This window comes from Cucumis sativus, chromosome 6 (genome assembly GCF_000004075.3).
Source record: "Cucumis sativus cultivar 9930 chromosome 6, Cucumber_9930_V3, whole genome shotgun sequence".
In the NCBI taxonomy this organism is placed as follows: Eukaryota; Viridiplantae; Streptophyta; class Magnoliopsida; order Cucurbitales; family Cucurbitaceae; genus Cucumis; species Cucumis sativus.
In genome coordinates this window covers 20620315-20643916 of record NC_026660.2, presented here as the reverse complement: position 1 = coordinate 20643916, position 23602 = coordinate 20620315, and the positions used below count along the sequence as shown (strand labels likewise).

Genomic DNA, 23602 nt, shown 5'->3' with positions numbered 1-23602 from the left:
CATAGAACAAAACATATCGAGGTTGACAAGCATTTTATTAAAGAGAAAATTGAAGTAGGAACAATTTATAATCTTTATCTTCCAAAGAAACAATTGGACATATTGATTAACAAGGTGGGTAAGAAAGACATCTTGAAACGAACTTGAAGGCAAATGTTGAAATATTTATCCTTTAATGTTTTTCTTTTTTTTTTTTTAAAATGATCTTTCTTATACAAGTATAGCAATACATACAATTTCTTTTAGAATTTGTCTATAGACACAAATATAAACCCATCAATGCCTATCATGAAGATTTTAAAATTATGTTATGTTGGTAAATATTCTCACCAATTTTTTCATGTATTTTGTCTAAATTTAATAGATTTGTTAGCTAAGGACCTTTTATCCAATTTATGACAAATTTAAAACTGGGTGGTAAGTAGGACCAACATAAGATTGTATTTCTTTTCCCCTTCCAAAAGAGCCAAATTTACCTTCACGTAAAGGCAAAAAACTTATCTTTAAATACAACAATGGTAGGAAGGAGAAATGGAAACTTCAAATTCAAGGGAGAGAGTGCAAACCAATTAAAACCAAACGAAGGTTAGCTTGAAAATGTCTTTCCATCTTAAACATCAAACGCGGCAAACTTTGATGAATCTCAAATCTCAAGCTTTTTTGATACAATACCTAAATTTTAATATAAATCGATCAACTTGGGTATATCAGGTTTGGTTCTTTAAAACCCAAATTCGGCTCACTATAATCCTCCTGCATGTACACATCCAAATGGTGAAACCAAATCGATACCAACCTGAACAGACGATGGGTGCAGTTGGTTTGAGCAAAACTTTAAATTTTGGGTTTTCCCCAAACCGATGCACCCCTACATTGAATTATAACTCAACATGAGAAAGAATGTTAATAATGACTTTCACACTGTCATCAGCAAATTTGATTTACCAAACATCTCAGAATCATGCTTGCAAAACAGATATCATTAAAGATTTATCAACCCGATGTTACATAACTTCATCCAAATTAACGATACTTGAAATGCAAGTGCAGCCCATTTTATTCTGAATCCTCCTATCCCTTTAGCTGGCAATAACTCTCGGCTGCAAAGAGATGTCAGAAGAAACTACTGGCTTACAGTTACAAACAATACAACGATATATACATCGATATGTACAATAGCCAAGTACTCCATTTATTATGGAGGTTTTCGCAAAGTAATGTAGAGAAATACACAGTAATTCAGGGTCGGGAATGCAGTAATCTGCAATCTGCATCTCAGGAAATAAAATGAGAGTTTTTCACATCTTCTTCTCTTGAAACAGAGCTGGATACAATTGGCTACTTGAACTCATATATATGTTTAATATTTAAAAGGAAAAAAATTTATGATCGAAGGCAGAGATAAAGAAAGATGAGAAGACATTGTATGTCTTAATTTAACCAATGTGATTACCTTTACCTATCCTCTTGAGCTTTAGCTAGGTGGGGAGGGTAGGATCTGAAGACATCTTATGAAGCACAAGCAAACAAGGATGCCACTGGCATGACAGTTACATTTGAAGAAGATTATTCACAGTGACTGTGACAGAATTTGTACGCTGCAAGTCCTGCAAAATAGGGGATCATTCTAAAGCATACAGAAAGAGATGGGAGCATATTGCAAAAAATGTCTTACAATGAATGTAAATGAGCGTTGAGCTTAACATATAGATTCAACATACTGTTTTATAGACAATATGTGATTGTAAATAAATACAGAAGAGCAGCTAATGTTGCATCATAACTTCATAAGAATGTTGGTTGGTAAATGCAACAACCTATTACAACAAATTGTCAATTACTACAATAGATATGGGTAAAACTCCTAGTTATGGTTATAGTAGAAATATTAGTATGATTAGTAGTAAGAAGTATTCTAATAATTAGACATTATTGTAAGGTCTTTTGGGTTATAAATAGTAGGTGAAAGTAGAGCTTCAAAAAGTGTTCCTTTGTCACCGAAAGTACCTTCATTCATACCAAGTGGAGGAGTGGATGTTACCAATTTTCCAATAAGTAGCTTTGAGTTTGAGATCTGCTTCGTTCATATCAACTGGGGAGTGGATGTTACCAATTCTCCAATAAGTAGCTTTGAGTTTGAGATCAAGAAAAGAAAGGGTAATATAAGTGCACTTGAAAAATCATTCCAAGGCATCACGAGACCAATTGGATGCACTTTTTGCTCGAATGTTTTATTTGGCGGTTTTGCCGTTTCATTAAGTGAGAAACCCACATTTTATCGAAGCCTTTACTTATGGCGAAAGCAATCCGTTGTCGGCATACAAGCCTCCGGAATATAATATGTTTGAGAACTAGTCTACTCCAAAGAGAATAGGCCAACATTGAAAGAATATTGATACCTACTAAAGGTGAATGGTGAAAAAAGGAAGTGAGCATTGGAGTGATGGTTGGAGTCTCACAAAGAAGGCCGTTGATTAACTTCATGGCCATTTCTAATGGCATGCCAATGTTTCTAAAATCAGTGGATTGCTCTCTCACCTTTCAAAGAACCACCCAAAGGCACGTCTAACTCAAAAGCATCAATTTTCTCAATTCTTTTAATAATCTCTTTCTTAACAAGAATATCTCCAAAAACTTCTTTGTTCCAAACTCTAAGCTTACTCTTGAGCGCTCTCAATTTTTCCATAAAATGATAACCCTTCCACCTTCCTTGGACCGACATATTCCACCAAGATGAAAAGTTGGCCTTAAAGGAAGAGTGCTCAAGTCGCATGTTTTCAAAGCGAAACAGCCTCAACTCCACTTCAATAAACCTAACGACAAAAGGATTGGCCAATGGTTTGAAGTAACTCTTGGCCCTCTCATCTGCCTCGAGCAACCAAACCTATCAATCTAGGGCCTAGAAAGTAAAAATCTACCATCTCGCATGGGTTTTTCTCCTCACAAATAAATCTGAGATCTCATCGATATTTCAACAATTTTACACTACTATAGAGACTCAACTCAACACCATAATTGCTATTTTTTGTAGTGATAATAGTTGTGAGTTCCTTAATAATACCCTTCGTGACTCTTTGTCTTCTAAAGGCATTGTCCACCAAATCTCGTGTGTCTATACCACTCAACAGAAAGGGGTGGCTGAAAGAAAAAACTGTCACCTACTCGAGGTTGCACAGTCTTTCATGTTGTCTACTTTACTTCCATTGTACTTACGGGGGAGGCTGACGTTCTGAGATCGGATCTCAGAGAAAGCGCTCGGGTAGATCCGCCAGGGATCCATCCACGTCACAGGGTAAAGAAAGAAGACTGAAAGAGAAAGAAAGAGATCAATGAAGAAAAGTCATAGGGGAAAGAGAAGTAAAGATAAAGAGAAGAAAGGAGAGATGCAGTCCTCAATGCAACTCATCTTATTAATCGAATGTCTTCCTATGTCCTCCAACTCCGAACCCTACCATGCAACTTATTCCTAATGTCCCTCTCCGAGTTTTTGGGTGCACTACCTTTGTCCATAATCATGACCCTAATCAAACTAAGTTTACCCCTCATGCTCAGAGATGTGTCTTCGTGGAGTATCCCCTTCATTAGTGAGGTTATAAATGCTTCCACCCTTTTTCCCGAAAATACTTCATCTCCATGGACGTAAAATGTCTTGAGGATGAACCTTTCTTACGTCATCTTCGCGGCGGGGGGTAACAAGTGAAGAGACTAATTGGTCCACACCTCCAGTCCCTACTGACCTTCTTGAAAACATCCTGATTTCGCAGGACACCACTATAACCTTCCTAAACCCATCCCAAGTGTGCATGACACCGTTCTACCTACTAAACAAGTCCTTAGATAACATACTCCAAAAAGAACAGTGATCTGTCTTATGGGTTCAGGCCGTTCACTACAAACCTTGATACAACAACAATACTGAAAAACATACATATAGCTTTGAAAATTCTTGAGTGGAAGACTACCGTCATGGAAGAAATGGGAGCTTTTGCAAAAAATGATGTGTGGGATTTTTCTACTTTTCCAAAAGGGCATAAAACAGTTGGATGCAAGTGGTAAAAAGGAGATTGTTCGAGAAGGCAGCTCAGCCAATAGAACTAAATGAAAAGAATATTCTGGAGGAGGTCCAACCTGGGGGTAGAGGTACTTAAGGAATGTTAGGATTGGTGAGGTAGGTTTATTTTGTGTAAAGCTGCCGTGAGAGCTTTTAGGGAGAAAGCCAGCTTCTCGAATTGCTGGGGGGTTCTAATCTACTATTTTCATATTACTGCATTACTGTTATTGTATTTTCTGTTTGAACTATCGTTGTGAACGTGTTCTTGCTGATATATATCTATATATAAAGATCTACAAAGTACCGTCTCTGTTTCTGCATTGTTGTTGAGTTTTTCTGAGTGCAGGGAAGAGTCTTAACAGTGTTGCACTTTGAAGTATAAATCAGATGGAACTCTAGACAGGTACAAGGTTAGATGTGTAGCGAAAAGGTTTGCTTAAACTTATGGGATAGATTGTTTTGGGACTTTCTCTCTTGTAGAGAAGATAAATACAGTTCGGGTTCTTCTTCCTGTTGTAGCCAATAAAGATTGACCTCTCCACCAGCATGATGTGAAGAATACATTTATGGATGGTGAATTAGAAGAAGGGACCACACTTTTTGAAGCTTAGTTTGACCATCCGGTATGTAAACTTAGGAAGTTTTTGTATGGTTTGAAACAGTCCCCAAGAGCATGGTTCAACAGGTTTACTACATTTGTTGTGTCCCAAGGTTTCATTTTGGGGACGCTCTAATCACACATTGTTCACAAAAAGGTCAGCATCTAGGAATATTGATCTAATTGTATGTAGATGAAATTATCTTGCCAGGAGATGATACAGTCGAGATCACTAGGATGAAAAAGAACATGACTAATGAGTTTAAGATCAAAGATCTAGGAAATCTAAAATATTTCCTTGAAAGGGAGGCAGCAAGATCAAGGGAAGGGATCTCTGTTTCACAACGGAAATACACCCTTGACATGTTAAAAGAAACAGGTATATGATTGGATGTAAACCTGCTGACACTCCAATTGAATTCAATGCGAAACTAAAAGATTCTGTTGACAAAGTTCCTGTTGATAACGAGAGGTATCAGCGTCTAGTGGGAAAACCAATTTACTTATCTCACAATGGACCAAATATTTCCTACGTTGTCAGTGTTGTTAGTCATTTTATGCAGGCTCCCTACGAAGAACATAGGGAATATGTGATTCTGAGATATTTGAAAAGCTCTCTGCGTACAGGTCTGATGTTCAAGAAAACTGACAGGAAATACATAAAGGCTTATATTGACTTTGATTAGGTAGGATCAATTATTGACAAAAAATCCACCTTTGCGTATTGTACCTTTATGTGGAGCAACCTAGTTACTTGGAGAAGTAAGAAGAAAGGGTTGTTGCTAAAAGCAGTGCTGAAGCTTAATACAGAGCTATGAGTTAGGAAATCTATAAAGAAATTTGGTTGAAGAAAGTTTTGTTTGATCTTCACCAAGACAATGTTTTACCTATAAAGCTCTATTGTGTTAATAAAGCAGCTACAAGCATAGCCAATAATCTTATACAACATGATAGAATGAAATATGTAGAGATTGATAGACACTTTAGAATAGAAACAAGACAATTACTATCTATATTATGTAGACTCCATCTTGTCAACATGTTGCTGATGTTCTCATCAACGACTTACTCCGGCCAAATTTTGGCTCATGTGTTAGCAAGTTGGGTGCGATTGACATCTACACCCCAACTTGATGGGGAGTGTTTGAAAACTTGAAAGCATGGACACTCTTTTTAAGTGCTTGACATGTGTCAGACGCACAATTTTCCATGTCATTCATTTTTTAATTCCGAGACACTATGACATGCTGGAAGACACGCTGGAGGGGCATGCTGGAACATTTTAATATCATTTTTTCTGAAACGGAGACAAACTTCTTTATTAATAATAAGAACTCAATGTACAAGAGAAATACACAATGAGCTAAATAAAGAAGTCCAAACAAGCGAAAGAAGAAGAATAATAGGGATCAGAAGGTGCACCCGAACATCTCAACTAGGTTGACACCCCCTTAGCACCAAAACATCAAAACACCATTAAAAAATATTTTTAAAAAATAAACCACATCCCCTTTATTATTTAACTTCAGCCCCTTTCATAAGAAACAAACCCTAAGCACTCGTCTTCATTCTCCACTGGTCCTCTCCAATCTTCAACGTTCAAACAACGTCAGCAACTGCCGCTCACCCTCTCCGATCAAACGACACCGATGACTAAACTCCAATCACACCACCTGCACTCGCCCTTTGTTTTGGTTCTCGGTTTAAAGTCTTTTCCCTTGTTTTTTTCTTTCTTTCTTGTGTATCATTGTTTGAGGAATATCTCAACTGGTTTGACAGAACATATATAGGTATATGTATATGCTCTTCTATTATGTATATGCTTTTTTATTGATTATTTCATATTAATATGTAGTCCCAACCGAGATGTTGAAATTTATATGAAACATGGTTTAGGCCTTGGGCTTTCATGGTGCATTTTTTTGAAAAGAAAATTATGAACTTTTGTATTTATTTAATGTGGAATGTGTACATATATGGTGTGAGGCTATGAGTTTTTGGAATATTGTCTTGAATTTTTGGTATGGTTTAATCAGATTTGAGAGATAGTCTCTGTTCTTTGGAAAGGTGTATGAGTGTATCTTAATGCTTTTGTTTTGAGAACATTTCTTTAATGAATCCATTCTATTTTTTATACTAGATGGCATCTTCCTCCTTGTCTACATCTACCAACAATAGTCAATCATACACGTTTCTTTCAGTAGTGAGTACATTCACATCCTCTAGTGTTGAAGATGGGTCGAAACCACCTTGGCAATATGTGACCAAGAATCAAAGATTGAATGAGGGAGGTGGAAACATTTCTTGGCAATGTAAGAAATTGGGTAATTTATCACTTTGGTAATTTATGTTTTAAAGAGGTATTTTTATGTTCTAACATATATGAGTAATTCATCTATAAGTATTATCAAATATATTATATATATATAAAAATACGTGTCTTTGACGTGGTGTCCTACTTTTCTAGAAATTGGGCATATCGTCATGTTGTGTCATGTTGCGTATAATGTGTTGGTGTCCGTGCTTCCAAGGTTGGAAATAAAGGGCTTTGTTGATATTTATAGTCCCTAGGGTACTTTAGTATTTTACTTTACTCTAAGTTTATTTCTTTTTTTGTATTAGGGCTTGCTAGAGCCTATAAAGTTGTCTTCTTTTGTAACTTTCGTTGTGTGTGAAGATAATAAAAGACTCTCTATCATGGTTTTTTCCCTTGTTCTAGGGTTTTCCACGTACACTTAGTGTTCTCTTTTCAACCATTTAACACTTTTAACAATATCATTACAAAAAAAACAAAAACAAGCTTGTTTACTAATGATAATAAATGAGATTAATGCTCAATGAGCCACTTTTAACAATATCCAAATATGATCTTTCATTTGTCATATTTGGAAAATCCACATGGTTCACATTTGAAAAAACATCGGGCAAAATCTTCATATTTCTTAATGAAACTTCATAGCAATAGCAAGAGTCTAATATCATAAAACGTATCCAATTTGTTTAGTAAGTGTCTGCTGTGCATTTTTGAAAAAACATCGGGCAAAATCTTCATATTTCTTAATGAAACTTCATAGCAATAGCAAGAGTCTAATATCATAAAACGTATCCAATTTGTTTAGTAAGTGTCTGATGTGCATTTTGTTAAACTGGGCTGCTTTAATTTCTCAACCTGCCTAATCCTATGCTGCCTCAGTTTCAATGTTTGCAGATTATACAAACCAAAGCCCTATACTGCTTTTGAAGCCTTGAAGGATTGCCCCTTGTTTTAGTTTGTCCCCCCGTTGTTTTGTTTGCTTGTGCCCAAGATATGATATTTGACACTAAAGGGGTGTCAAGTTCGGGTGCATCTCTAGATCCCTCTAGGACTCCTTTGATTACTACTTGTTTATGGCTCTCTTTGTATAAATCTCTTGTACTTTGAGTTCATATTAATAAAAAAGTTCTCGTTTCCGTTTCAAAAGAAAAATGTGACCAATATATGCAGCAAGGTTGAAAAATCTAACTGGTTCATATTTGCCATACTTGGATACGCTCTCCAAATTGAAGTCCCTTGTCAAGGGAGGAAACATGAAGGAAACCAATAAATTTTAGGTAATGCAAAAATCTACGACCATAAACCAGAAGATTACCAGGAGAGGTAAATTCAATTTTACCTGGAAAATCAACTCATCAGGGACATGAGGCAGAACTTCTCGTACTGTCTCTGCCATGGCAATTATATTGGCTAGATTGTCATTTGAAGCACGAGATACATTCATATTTAAACCACCCATACTACCAGGATGTCTTCCAACAACATTTCGAGGAACTTGTGAACCACCAGCAACAACCTGTGATGAATTAAGAGGCCAAAGGCTCCAAGCAGAATCTTCAATGGATGTCTGGGCATAAGTTTCACCAACAGATGCAAGATGTCTCATCATCATCTGAACTCTACTTAATCCAACAGATCTAGCAGCATTTGATGGACCAGCTCCATCCATGCTCTGGCTGGCCCAGTCATGCAACCAACTTGGATCAAGACTTGTGCTTCTATATAAAAAGGGAGAAAAGACTGTAAATAGTCCAATAGAATGATTTTCATTGCAATGGTAGTCAACTAAGGCCCTAGGCCATTAAATTAGAAGCGCACTGATAGAAAAATCAATCAATTAGACCCCAGAAATTAAAAAGTAGCATATTCCATTTCCTTCTTTTGAAACCTGAATTACATCGTCATATTTTTCAAAAGAAAAACTTGTTGAAGAAGCTTTCTCCACAAAAATTGATGGATTGAGAAGTACCATAACCAACGTGGTAGCTTCTCTGACCCCTACATCCATCAAATTTTTTGAGTGGCTATAACCATTCAAATTCCATAGCTTAGAACTCGACTATTACTCATGAAATTAAACTGAAATTTTAACGTTTCAAAAAGTTTTCATGAAAATAAAATAAGTGTTCCAAAGAAACACAATTACTCATGCTTGGAAATGGTAAACAAAATTTGTAGGTTCAGGACAGACCTCCAAGGACTGCCTTCAACCGGATTCTGTGTCTGATTGGGGAAAATCCCAGCAGGGAGGGTGGGTATAGTAGCATTTTGTCGATTAAGACCTGCACTTATCTGACGAGCAAGCTGCTCATCACTAAAAGTTTCTCCTGCACGAGGATTTACATCATTTTCTTGTCTGCCTACAAAAAGTGGCTTTCGACAAGTAGGGCATGAATAATACTCATTTAGACCTTGATCCAACCTGGAATGATAGTTTAACTGTAATTAAGTGCTGCTTTTTTTTTAAAAAAAAAGAAACACACATTTTATTGAAATTATGCAAAAAGACAGTCTCTAAGCGCCACTGTCTCACATACTTAAAAACATGAACTAGTTGCATAAGAAAAGTACATATCATACCAAGATCTCAAGCAAGCAAGATGAAAAAGGTGGTTGCAGTTTAACTTCTTAGCCTTGGCCATGGGTTCCTGCAATTACCGTACTTTATCATACTTAAATCAATTCAAACCTGAGAGGGACAAAAGGCGTTTAAAAAAACATCATATACCCTGCAGATGGCACATTCATCATCATATGCTTGAAGCTCTTCAGATGTTGCATCAGGAAGAGCTGCATTTAAAGCACCTAACGCTTTCCTCAATTTCATGAAACCTCTAATTCGCTTTACAATTGCACTTAATAAGGCCTGCTCCAGTAAGAAAGGTTATGAAACAATTTGCAACAAAAATTAATACATTATCGTACAAATGGTCATATAATATTTACGCGAATGTTCAAGAAGAGAACTGCATCCACAAGATTGAATGTCATTCCATGAAGTCGCCATATATACACGTAATGACCAAGTGCCATCAGTAGTGTTGCCATGTCAAGGAAAAATCCCAGATTTCGGATAAGAGTGCCTTTCAACTCCCACAACAAACCTGCCATTATACCCATTGCTCAGAAACTTACAGCCTAAGATTCAATCAAGCATCAAGAAGTATAACTCTTAAATTTGGGAGGGTAAAGGATATATTGATCAATATTGATATTCAATTTGTGCATCGCGGAGAGATCCACTGTTTTTCCCTTTTGTACTGCTGCAGTTTTTTCGTGATGTTTTTGTATCTTTTACTTTTATTCCATTTTGGCTCCACAGCTCATGCTGGTTGTACTTTAAACACTATATTTTGTAGATGTGGACTCTATTTTTTATGGATGTGATGAGGCGCCAAGGGGTCTCAAACTAGTTGAGATGTCTAGGTGTGCTTACTGATCCTATATGATCTCTTTTTTTTAAACTCTTTGTATAAACCTTGTGTACTTTGAGCTGCATTATTATTATCAATAAAGAGGCTGATTTCCTTTTCAAAAAAAAGATATTTCATTTGTGAAATTATAGAAGATGATGTAAACCAAATGAGAGAATTTTATTAATGTTTAAAAAGTTGTGAATATAAGAAGACAAACACTCTATTCAAAGCAAACTAATCCTAGAACTAACATGGTAAAAAAGAACTATGTTATCAAACAATATGCAGATTTCCTTTATATTCATATAAAGTGTGATGAAAGTCCAATTGTGGTTGGATTTTTAATTCTTCCATAGGTTTAGGTATGGGCTAGATCATAGATTGTATTGGTATTGGATATACTTTCTCCTTCACCTCACAACCATATAACCCAACCCAACCGTTCACCCTTATCCATAGTGACGTTTGGGTCCTTCCAAGGTCACTAGCTCCTCTGGGAAACGGTGGTTTGTGACTTTTATTGATTATCATATCCATCTTACTTGGGTCTTTCTTATCATTGATAAATCCGAGGTTCCTCTGTTTTCCTGAACTTCTAGCACAAAATTGAAACACAGTTCAATGCAAAAACTGCGATTCTTCAGAGTGATAATGGTTGGGAGTTTTAAAACCATACCCTTAGTGAGTTCCTAGCCTCCAAGGGGATTGTTCATCAGAGTTCATGAGCTTACACCCCTCAACAAAACGGGGTTGCCAAGTGAAAAAACCATCACCTTTTGAAAGTAGCTTGTTCCCTTATGTTGTCTACTTCCGTTCCTTCACATCTACGGGGAGATGTTCTTAGTGTAGCTTATCTCACCAATAAGATGCCTTCTCATCCACCTTCAAACTCCCCTAGATTGTCTCAAGGAGTCGTATCCCTCTACTCAGTTCCCCTTCGTGTGTTTGGGTGTACAACCTATGTCCATAGCTTTGGTCCTAATTAGACCAAATTTCACACCTCGGCCTTAGGCGTGTGCGTTTGTTAGGTATCCTCTTCACCAAGGGGCTATAAATGTTTCCATCCTCCTCGTAAATACTTTGTCACTATGGATGTCACCTTTTATGAGGATCAATCCTTCTTTCTTGTTAGCCATTTTTAAGGGGAGAGTGTGAGTGAAAAGTCTAACTGTACCTTAGAGTCTACCAATCCTACTCCTATTACCTTACCTGACTCTGATCCTCATTCCATGGTCCTAGCCACAAACTAAGTTCTCTGGAAAACTTACTATAGAAGAAATCTCATAAAGGAAATTGAGTCCTCTACAGACCAGCCAACTCCAGTCCAAGACTATGAACCTCCTCGAGATCAAGGTATGATTAATCCTATTGAATCATGTGTTGATAGTAAAATGAGTGAGAATGACAGGTCTAATATTCTTGTTCTTAAAGATATGAGAGAAAAGAACAGTATTGATGAGATTGAGGTAAAAGCGAAAACTGGGGGAATGAGGTTGAACAGGTTGTTCAGGAAATCTTTATGAGTATGAACCTTCTCTAGACATTCCCATTGCGTTGAGAAAAGGTACCAAATCTTGCACGAAACACCGTATGTGTAGCTATGTTTCCTGTGATAGTCTATCTCTACAATTCAGAGCCTTCATAGCTAGCCTTGACTCTGTCGTGATACCGAAAAATATTCACATTGCTTTAGAGTGTCCTGAGTGGAAAATTGTTGTTATGGGAGAGATGAAAGCCTTTGAAAAGAATAAGACTTTGGAGATATGTGCTCTCCCTAAGGGACATAAAACCGTGGGATGTAAATGGGTGTTCACACTCAAATACAAGGCAGATGGAACCCTTGATAGACACAAGGTGAGATTAGTTGCAAAAGGGTTTACTCAGACCTATGGTGTTGATTACTTGAAATCTTTTTTCCCCAGTTGCTAAACTAAATAAAGTTAGAGTCATGTTATCTGTTACTGTGAACAAAGATTGACCTCTAAATCAGCAAGATGTTAAGAAAGCGTTCTTGAATGGAGACCTGAAAGAGGAAGTTTACATGAGCCCCCTTAAGGTTTGAACCCAATTTGGTCATTGGGTTTGTAAACTTCAGAAATCTTTATATGGGTTGAAACAATCACTGAGAACATGTTTTGATAGGTTTACTACCTTTGTCAAGTCCCAAGGGTATAGTCGGGGGCTTTCTGACCACACTTGGTTTACGAAAGTCTCCAAGGTTGGGAAGATTGCAATATTGATTGTTTATGTTGATGACATCATTTTATCTGGGGATGACACTGCTGAAATCATCCAACTGAAAAAAGGATGGATGATGTGTTTGAAATCAAAAACCTGAGAAACCTGAAATATTTCCTTGAGACAGAGGTAACTAGATCTAAAGAGGATATCTCTGTATCTCAAAGGAAGTATACCCTTGATTTGTTGACCGAGACAAGTATGTTGGCATGTTGTCCTACTGCTACTCACATTGAATTCAACTGTAAACTAGGAAATTTAGGTGATAAAGTTCCAGTTGATAAAGAACAATATAAGCACCTTATGGGTAAGTTGATTTACTTGTCACATACTCGACTAGATATTTCCTATGCTGTGAGTGCCATTAGCCGGTTCATGCAGGCTCCCTATGAGGAACACATGGAGGCAGTTAATAGAATCCTAAGGTACTTAAAAACAACTCCTGGTAAAGAATTGATGTTTAGAAAGACAGACAGGAAAGCTATTGAAGCCTATACTGACTCTGACTGGGTAGAGTCTATTTTTTCTGAAGCAGAGACAAAACTTCTTTATTAATAAGAAATCTAAGTACAAGAGAATTATACAAAGAGAGCAATAAAGAAGAAATAAACTGGGCAGGGTCTGTTGTTGACAGGAAATCCACCTCCGATTATTGTACCTCTGTATGAGGCAATCTTGTAACTTGGAGGAGTAAGAAGCAAGGGGTTGTGGCCAGAAGCAGTGTTGAGGTTTAGTACAAGGCTACGAGTTTGGGAATATGTGAAGAAATTTGGCTCCATAAAGTTTTATCTAATCTTCATCAAAATTGTGAGGTGCTAATGAAATTATTATGTGATAACAAGGCAGCTATTAGCATCGCTAACAATCTAGTTCAACATGATAGAACTAAACATGTGGAGATTGATTGACACTTCATTAAAGAAAGACGGGATAATGATAGCATATGCGTTTCGTACATTCCCTCAAACCAAAAGGTTGCTAATGTTCTCACCAAGGGGCTTCTCAGATAAAACTTTGACTTTTGTGTTAGCAAGTTGGGTCTCATTGATATCTAAGTCCCAACTTGAGGGGGAATGTTAGAATTAGTGGGCTTGGCCCAAAGAAGGATTTACCCTAATATCGTTTCCTTCTTTTTTCATAACCTGTAACCTATTTGTTTTCTCTCTTGTCTCTTTTGTTAATATGAGAAATATATAAGAAAGTCAATTATGGTTTTTCTCCCGGTACTTGGGTTTCCATGTTACTCGGTGTCTACTTTACTTTACAACTTTTAACAACTTGGATTCTAACATTTATATTAAAAAATTAGTCAGAAGTTAAATGCAAAGATATTTGTTCACAATAGAGCAGCTTCTTAAATAAATGGTTACATACAGAGAAAAAACTGGTAACCAAATGATATCTGATCTTGACAAACAAATCTGACAGGATGAAATCTCTTAGCTTGAAACAAAAATCCAAATAGAACAAGTGATGTAGACCAAATGAGAGAATTTTATAAATGTTTAAAAGTTGTGAGTACAAGAAGAAAAATCAGCCAATTCAAGTTGCACTTTTTGTTATTACTTTTTTTCTTTCTTTCCATATGATACAAAGTTTGAATCAAAGGAAAGGAATAAAATTATTCAGAGGGAACTATCAAGGGGGTGAAAAAGAACAATAAAAAAGAACGGTTCTGTTTGGAAGTCTTCAGAGGTCCCGTTGAAATACTATGAAAGGTGAAATTGGCAATTCAATTGAATTTAAAGAAAATGTGTACTCAGCACCTTTAAAAGGATAAGAATACAAAGAGAACTTTAAACTTACTCCGGGTAGATGGAATGTCACCAGAGCAGTAAGAACGAGTAGAAAGTATCTTAAAAGCGCACTTGGAGAAAAATATAATAAAGTTTGATAGTGCATTGTCTTTTTTCGAAAAGGAAACAGCCTCATGTATTGATAGTGCATTGTCAGAGTACAAATAAGGGTGTATAGAAAGTATTAGTAAGTGCAAGTGTCAATTAGATAGAGGTGACTTACTTATAGATAGAGGCATTAAGGGTTTTTGGAGGGGAGGTCATATTATGGATTCATCATTGCGGAAACTGAAAAGTTTGTGGGAGTCAGATAGCCTCTTGAAAAGTTATGGTTATATTGTAATTTCTTTTGATATTGTAATATATCCTATCTTTGTGTTACTTGTGTTTTCTGGGTTTGGAATCCTAACATGCATCTATGGTCTATTTAGATCATAGATACATCTCTAAACCCTTCTAGAATTTTAGTTTACTATTTTCAAGGCTCTAAATGGAACATTAAATGGGACAAAATGTGTTAAAAAAGATAATACCAGGTATTGTCATATTAAAAAACTTAGAGAACTGACAATTTGTGTTGTTTCCAGCTGAATGATGAAGCCATATATCAAGTAACTGAAAGCCATGAACCAAAATTGCCTGCAAAAGTTTCCATACACAAATTGATGAAATGTAAAATTAATTAGGAGCAGATTAACTGAAAGGCCAATATGATCACAAACAGAAATCATCATCCTGAAAAATTCCAAGGAATTTACCTGTAATGTCTCAAAAGCAATGCTTAAAGGCTCAAAGAACAACAAGAGAAACAGAGATAAACCCAGTGTTCGGTATATCATCAGACAAAATCTTATCCTGCAGAAACAAGGAAAAAATAGGACCAAATCCTCAGGAATTCAATTATAAAAGTTTCAACTGCATGGCACAATTAATCAAAGACTGTTGTTCACTTCTAGAAATGATCTGTGTTACTGGATAAAACTAATCTTCTCCCTTCTCTCTCTCTCTCTCTCTCTCTCTCTATCCCTCCCTCCTAATGACATATAGACTGCAGGTCCAATACAATAATCTCCCTCCCACCAGATCAAATCAGACAATTAACTTAAATTAACACAAATTATTAAGAACAAACCATTATCCCCCCTCCAAAAGTTGAAAGAAAAAAAAAGGCCAAGAAGGGAGCTGCACTGCATCTAATAATAGATCAGAAAGCTATGGCCTAATTACGAGGAAATCTATGAATAGAAAAAGAAACTTGATGCATAATAATGAGAGCAAAACAACAACCCCACCCTAAACCCACAGTTTAAAAGGGAGTAGGTAGGCAAAATTGAAGTCTTAGGGGGCCAAACTAGTCACAGTCAAACAAATGGCAGCCCTTCAAATTCTGTCACCATCCCCTTGTTCCATCCATTTTTTAGCCCAAAGGAAAAGGCAATTCCACCAGGAAAACTGTTCTATATGTAATCCTTTTTTAAGCTGAATCAAACCTTTTTTTTTTATACTATTTCAGGATTGAGAATTAACAAAGGTAATTTCAAATTTTAGGTTTCAATTGTGATCCTCACAATTGGATAGGTGGATCATGGGCGGCGGCTTTCATTGGGTGTGAGGTGCTAGTCTTTCTTTCTTCTTATTTAGGTCTTCCTCAGGAGCATAATCCAAAAATTTGGCTCTTTTAGCCAAATAGGGTTGGAGATACATCGAGGAAGATGATTTACTATGGTGTAAGGTGGTTAGAAGTATACACAGAAAAGATTCCTTCAATTGACACACAGCTGGAAAAGACGGAAAGAACTTGAGAAGTCTTTGGGTCAGTATATCTAGAACATGGCTGAAAGTAGATGCTTTAGCTAAATACAAGTTGGAAAATGGCGGTCAGATGACACCTGGGAGGGTGATGTTCCTTTCAACATTTTGTTCCCAAGACTCTACAGAGCGGCACTACTGCCAAAAGAGTTAGTGGCTAACCATTGGGGCAGCTCCTTGGCCTCTTGGTCCATTACGTTTCGGCACTTGTTAAAAAAGGAAGACTACTTGAGGTCCATGAGTTGCTCAGTATAATTGCAGCAAGAGAAATTTCAGTTGCCTTCGATAGAAGAACATGGTCTTTGATAGGAAATGGGGTTTTCTCAGTAAAGTCCCTCACAACTCACTTATCCCCTTCTTCCCCAATGGACAAGTTGTTATTTGGATCATGATATATGGTCATCTTAATGTATCCTCTGTCAGCATAAGCTTTCTACAAGTTGTCCTTCTCCTTCCATTTGCCCTTTATGTCATTGGCATGGAGAAGATCTTTTACATCTCTTCTTCTTGTGTTTGTACGCAGTTCAGTGTTGGGAGAAGTTGCTTCTTTCTTTAACATATGTTGGGTGTTTGGTGCTGACTTTCGAGGAAATAACCAGCAACTTTTAGTTGAGGTGCAATTCAAAAAAACCTCCCAATCACTTTGGTTACATGCTGTAAAGTCGCTTTTGGGGGAATTATGGTTTGAGAGGAACCAAAGGGTATTTCATGAACAATCTTTTGCTTGGTTGGCTCATTTTGAAGTTGCCTGCAAGAATGGCTCCTCTTGGTGTTCCTTCTCCAAGCCTTTTGAGAGCTATGACATTCAATAAATCTACTCAAATTGGAGCGTTTTTATTTTCTTTACCTAATTTACTTGTTTTGAGTTAAATTCTTTTTGTGCTTTTCGATAAAGGTCTTCTGTGTGTTTCAACGTTGAAACCTTTGTAAGGCTAGTGTTTTATAGTCTTTTTGTTCCTTTTGTACTAACTGAATATATAAGCCTCAGTCAAGATTTTTTATATTTGTTTGAAGGATATGATGAAGGCGCTATGGGGTATCAACCTAGTTGAGATGTCTGGGTGCGCTTGCTCCTGCTGATCCCATTATGCTCTATTTATAACCCTTATGTACTTAGAGCATTAATCTCTTTCAATTTATATCGATGTGAATAAAGAGACTCGTTTTCTTTTCAAAAAAGAAAACCAAAATCAAATAAATGAAAAAGAAAAAAATGAACATCCTTTTTTTAAAATAAAGAAAATGAGCCTCTTCATTAAGATAATGAATAGATATTAATAAACCAAAGATTCAATGTCCCCGCAATTTTGAATACCTTTAAGCTAAGAAAAAATATTAATCATTACCCAGAAAGGTCAACAATGAGGACCAGCAATAATACAGAATATACACAGAAATATGTCCATGAGGTGGCAGAAGGCGATGCATTCAGACGTTCGAGACGATCTCTAGCCAATGCTTGAAACATCTGTACAATATGTTTTGATGCAATAAGCCAGGTATTTACATAAAACTAACAAATCAAAATCCAGCTGAAAATTGCAGTATGTTACCTTCAATGAACATAAGACAGCCAACCAGATAGACCACAATGCAATATGATATTTTGTTGGAGGAACAACCAGAGGCAGAAATGTTCCCTGTCCGATGTTTATTAACAAATACAAATTTACAAAATCATAAACAAGATCTCACAATTGATATTAGGAAAGTTCTATTTGGAAAGTATTATTTTAAGTTAAATCGTCAACTGGTTTAGGTTTTGAAACCGCATCCATGTAGTATGACCCAGGGACTTTCGGGCATGTAATTTAATTCAGTGCTTGAGTGGAGATGGGCCATCCCAATAGAATCTCTATTTGCTAAAAGCTAAGTTTGCTTTTATAATTTTTTAATATCCCCTCATTTGATTTGAGATTATAAACAAAAAATCCATAGGTTAACATGCAAAAACTCATTGTCTACAAGCAAGCCTATAGTAAGTGTGCAAAGCAGCAATAGGCTAAAGCCCAGAAGTTAGAAAAGTGAGCCGAACATCAACAAGAAGAATTGGCCATAAACAAAGTTTGTTTCTGGTATCTTTGGAAAGAATGGAATGCCAGGATCTTCCAGGATGGTTTCTCTAACTAACATTGAACACTTCTAGATTTGATTTTGTTTCATGCTATGTGTTGGTGAACATATCCTTCACTTGAAACATTTACATCCTTTTCACAATTATAGTCTTTCTTCTTTGATTTCTAATTGGAGATCTCTTATGTAATTTGCCTATTTGTGTTTAGAGCCCAAAATTTCATTCATCAACAAAATTTGTTTCTCTTAAAAGTTTAAGTAATAAAATTATAAAAAACCAAGAATAATGTATTCCCACCAGAAGGACGTGAAATGTTGTACAAAATAACAAAGACAAAAATTTAATGGAGATCAAGTTGGAAGATACTAACCTTGTAAATGACATAATTAACAAGACGCTCCACCATTTTCCGACTCTCAGATGAATACAGCTCAACAAAAATTAGGGTCTGCTGACAAAATAAATCTACAAGCATTAAAACAAACATCTTGGGAGAAAATACAAACAATAATTAAAGCTATGCCACTGATCAAATCATATATTTGGATTTAGGGGAATCATACATGTCAATTTTGATGAAATCAAACTCATTTGTCTTTTTTAATAAGAAACAGAAATTTTCATTGAAACAATAGAAAGAGACAGGTGCTCAAAAGATAAAAACTCTGGGAAGGAGTGAACAAGATAAGCAATTACAAAGAAAAAGTAAAACCATCACAATTTAACCAAGCCTTCAATAAAGAAAATTCAGCAAATGGCTCGAAGAGAGAACATCTTAAATCATCCCAATCTCCTTTGCATGCATGCATTGGAATGAACAAGATACGTACGCTTTCAACCTACCCCCCAGGAACAAAAGAAGGAAACTCTTTAAATCACAGAGCACATGCCTTGATTAAAGAGGAAATTTTTCCAGTATCAAATCGATTACTTGATTTAATTCTATCTGAAACCATAGAAGTGGAGCAGACAAACTGGATGGGTGTCTGGAAAAGATTTTTGAAGTCATCTAAAACAGAACCCTTGTCTATATTTTTGTCTCAAAGTTGGTACAAACCTTGTCACTGATGGGAGGCATTTGAATCTTGTGATATCGTTCTTTACCTCTACACTCGATACCAAGAAGAAGAGTAATTTAAATTTATTCTTAGTAGACTTGTTCGTCATCCCTGCAAGATTGGGTATTGAAACATTTCATCCAATGTTTTGTACATACAAGCAACAGGTGAAGACTTGATCTAGGTTTTCACTTGCTTTCATACACAAAACACAAAATGAGGGCTGCAAGTTGTAATTTGGAGCATTGGTCTCTTTTTCATTTCCTTGATGAAAAGGTAAAGTATCCTTTTTCTAGCAAAAAACTGAAGAATGCAAGGGTATTGATGACAATTTTCTTCGCAACTTTTGTACGGTATTTACACCTCCATTTTGTAAAATCCATATGAGAACATCTTCCTTACTCAGAGATTTTGACTTCCAGCAAGCTTTATAATAAAGCTTCGGAAATATTAGGTGAATTATTGAGACTACTCCTGTAAAGTTCTCTGAAAAATCCATCCTCCAAATTCGGGTGGCTTCTCTTGCCTGCACCATATAATCCTCCAACAGACGGCTCTTTCGGAGTTCATGAAGTGAACAGAACAAACTGCTCTTTAGTGATTCTTTTTCCCCTTTTAATTGTTTTATGGAATTAGTTTTGTTTATGGCTTTGACTCATTACAGTTTATCCTTTTTAGTCGGTAACTGATGTTCTCCAATGTAATCACCTTTTGGTGTTTGGGGTTCTCCCCCGATTTCATATATCAATGAAATGTTTCTTTAACCAAAAGAAGAAAAAAAAAAACGAAACTCCCCCATTTCCTCCTCCCTCAAGTTAAATCTAGTAGTAATCTTCCTAAACATAAAGTTCACCATTTCCTCCTTCCTAAACAAAGCTTGTGGCTTTAGAAAGGATCAACTTCTACTTCCACCTCCATTCCTACAACCCATATGCCACCCTTTACACGCTACATAAATTTTTGGTGCATTCAATTGCATCTACTTTTGTGTAGAATAAACATTCACTTTCTCGGAAAGGATAGGTCAATAGATGTGTAAAGCAACTAGATGTTGAATTTAATTCTCAACATAATTTGATATGATAAAAATGTTGTATTTAATTCCAACCCAAACGTCGAAATTGAACTAATTCTACTTTAAATAGAAGGACAAGAACTCTCCTCTCACTAAAGTAGACAATAAATATGATAATTTTGAGTAAGAGTCAAATTTATCATAGATACCTAGATCGAAAGCCAAGAAATAAGAATATCAAATATGTTCAATGTATTTAAATTGATGAGCAAACCAAAGCCTAACCAAGCTATTGGTACAATACAACCCTTGCCTATTTGAAATATGTGTGCCTCCCACCACACCACAAAGACAATAGAACCACACTGCCAACCACAAGCCCAAAACTATCCTGATGAAATATATCTATGTTCCTTTCCTTAGTGTGCATAATACAAGTGTAGTTGGATAATCAAAAAATTGAGTTGAGTTAGTAGTTAAAAAGCCTGTTTGATCATTGGTTAGTGAGGAAGCTGATAGGTAGAATTTTAGCAAACTGTCAGTGTGCTATACTTAGCAGCTCTTACAACCGTGTCATCTTTATCTTATCTACAAGTTCATTCAAACTTGCATATACTTAAACCATGTCATTCATATACAAAAAATGATTGGCCGCAGGAAAAACTAACACAATAACAATTTTGATGAACCTTCCAAAACCAGGCTATAGCCATTATGTAGTATTTCTTTAAAATTAAGAGTTCGTAGCTGCATGCTTCTTTAGAAACACAATGTTCCCAAAATAAATAACAAACTTACCTTTAGAAATAGTATGAGTAGAACAAACACATTAAGTGCAAAATTAGCCAGCAGTCCAACCGTAACATAGGAACTTAAGAGCAAATCAATGACGGGGGCAGCATTCTCTGTCTTGAAGGGATTTTCGCCAATTATTTTTTCCGACCTTAGGTTATCTATTGATAATTCTGTCCATAACTGGAGACCAATAAAACTTAATGCTGTACATGCCGCAGAAATTGCTATATAGCTGACACCCATTGATGTTAGTTTTAGTAACTTCACTATGACCGAAATTCAGTAAAACCATAACAATGGAAGCTGCACTGTTCTCTGATACTAATACTCAGCATCATCATCAGAGCATGGAACAAGGAGCCTAGCTTTATACTCAGCTTCTGAATCAATTTATTTGCTGCAACCCCCCGAGCCAAAAAAACTAGTACCTGTCAGGAAATGGCATCAGTTGAAATTGCACATCTAGAAACAGAATTTCTCAAATCAACAAAAACCCAGGTTCAAGTAAGGAAACCTCTTGATAAATTTAAATAAAGCAACAGTTGAAGTTACTGGATATATGTATCATTTCTTCAATATAACCTTTAAGCATTCAAAAACTCACTCAATTCCATGATTATTATAAAATCTCAAGAAGGTGAGTATTAAAGTAATTCATCAAACAGAGTAGACTGTAAATTCAACCGGCAAAGAGAATAAAAGAGGAGGGCCAGCTCGGAGGAGCAATATCGCTCAGAACATCAAAACGCTATTCAACAAATTCAATCCAATCCGTGATTACATATCATAAAACTTGAAAATTGAAAAAGAAAACCCCACAAAAACCCGGTAGCTAAATAACTCAGAAATCATGCAAAATGAGGAGAACACAGAAAATCTAAGCAAATAATTTCGAGGAATTAGACAGTGCTTTGGGAATTGATCAAACTGAGAGATGAAAAGGAAGGATTGATCAAATGATGAGTTAGGGGAAATCTGAGACCTGATTCGATCAAGATGAAGCTTCCGTAGCGCGTCGGTGCGAGTCTCGTAAATTGTAAATCATCAGCCAAAAGAGAGATTTTCGGTTTTCATTGTCTTTTAATACTTTTATATAAGAAAAATGCTTAATTTATTTTGGCGGGTGTACGTCCGTGAGATGCATTTCCCCTTTTTCTTTCCACTCTTAATAATATTTCTTTTTGTTACAACAAAATATTCGTTTTTAGTCCAAAAAAAAAATAACATAAATTTTATTTTCATTTCATGATCCTAACTAAATTATCGTAATTATAATAGAATTCCATCCATAGATCGATCAATTATGATTAGTTTGATTGTGATTAAAAGGTGTTAGTTTTGCATTGACTTGTGTGATTGTCTTTTTAGCATTATGTTTAGGTTGAATTAGTAATAACAACAACTAGCTATGACAAATTCATAATTCATGCAATGATTATTGGTAACAATAATGATAATTTTCAAACGTAATCAAATTGATCGTGTTTAGCTTCATGATTAGATTATGTTTCTTGATTATGAATTTAATTGTCTCGCATCTCCTTACAATTATAAAATACATGTAAACAACCGTGTAATTAAATACACTTTTCAAATTTCCATTAATTTGTTGCATTGTTAGGGAAATAAACATGGTATAAGTCTATAAACACCATCTTTCCCTCATAAATATCTCATTTGTTACCTTTTACACTAATCTCTTTAAAATTCAAATAAACTTTAAATTTGTGTTTTCTTTTTGAATTTTGACTAAGAATTCAACTCTTCTATTTGAAAGATGCAAACCCATGGTAAGAAAAACGAGAGAAGATATGTTAATTAATTTTTAAATGCAAAAACCAAAAACAAAATAGTTATGCAATGACTCGATATAAAGAAAATTGAATCTCTGCACAAGCATGGGATGATGTGAATTGAATTTTAGGTGAGTTTTGAGCATTGGAGCCTTGTTTAGAGCCTTTCATAAATCGTTTTTAGGTTCTGTAAATTAGTTTCTAAATCATGGGGTATTCTTCAAAGGTGAATTCAATTTCTTCAAAGACAGAAACATATTGAAATCAACAAACACTTCATAAAATTAGAGAAACTTGAAACTGGTGCAATTTGTATTGCATATCTTCCTAGTTTGAAAAAATTGCTGAAGTTGACCGAAGGGCTACCAGAAGTACACAGTTCGATAGAATGATATCCAAGCTGGCAATGAAAGATATTAAACTAGAGTTTGAGGGGGGAGTGTTGGTAGTGAATAAAATAATTTGTTGTGGAGACAACCAGTTTTATGATTCATAGATATATAGTATCAAATATATTTTAAACAATTGTAGTTTACATTATTAGAATTCAATTTCTAATGATGTTACCTCAAACCATATTATATATATGAAAATATGAAACACAACGATGTTTGGATTTCAAATTCTTCACAAAACATGATTTTG

General features: G+C 35.7%; 1 protein-coding gene across 2 annotated transcripts; it reads right to left on the bottom strand.

Moving 5' to 3' along the window:
* Positions 1-881: 881 nt before the first annotated feature.
* LOC101219800 (E3 ubiquitin protein ligase RIN2) lies at positions 882-22299 on the bottom strand. Of its 2 annotated transcripts, none has more exons than XM_004140033.3 (13): positions 22147-22299; positions 21168-21592; positions 18667-18744; positions 17776-17862; positions 17569-17690; positions 15172-15268; positions 14947-15052; positions 9910-10067; positions 9692-9829; positions 9544-9611; positions 9155-9385; positions 8303-8681; positions 882-1607 (listed from the first exon to the last, which is right to left on the bottom strand). In XM_004140033.3, exons 2-13 carry the CDS (start codon positions 21405-21407, stop codon positions 1551-1553), a joined length of 1761 nt encoding a protein of 586 aa, XP_004140081.1. In that variant the 5' UTR covers positions 21408-21592; positions 22147-22299; the 3' UTR covers positions 882-1550. The 2 variants fall into 2 exon arrangements, with proteins under 2 accessions (XP_004140081.1, XP_011657512.1); XM_011659210.2 differs by having other exon boundaries at positions 14983-15052.
* Between the last annotated feature and the right edge of the window lie 1303 nt (positions 22300-23602).

What these genes read in the sequence shown, in the direction of transcription:
- LOC101219800 (XM_004140033.3), bottom strand. Translation starts at nt 21,407, where the DNA reads ATGGGTGTCAGCTATATAGCAATTTCTGCGGCATGTACAGCATTAAGT. An exon ending in TTTTAATATGACAATACCTG is followed by an intron (nt 10,068 to 14,946) that starts GTATTATCTTTT and finishes GTATAATGGCAG; the next exon opens with GTTTGTTGTGGGAGTTGAAA. An exon ending in CTGATGAGTTGATTTTCCAG is followed by an intron (nt 1,608 to 8,302) that starts GTAAAATTGAAT and finishes CCTATTTTGCAG; the next exon opens with GACTTGCAGCGTACAAATTC.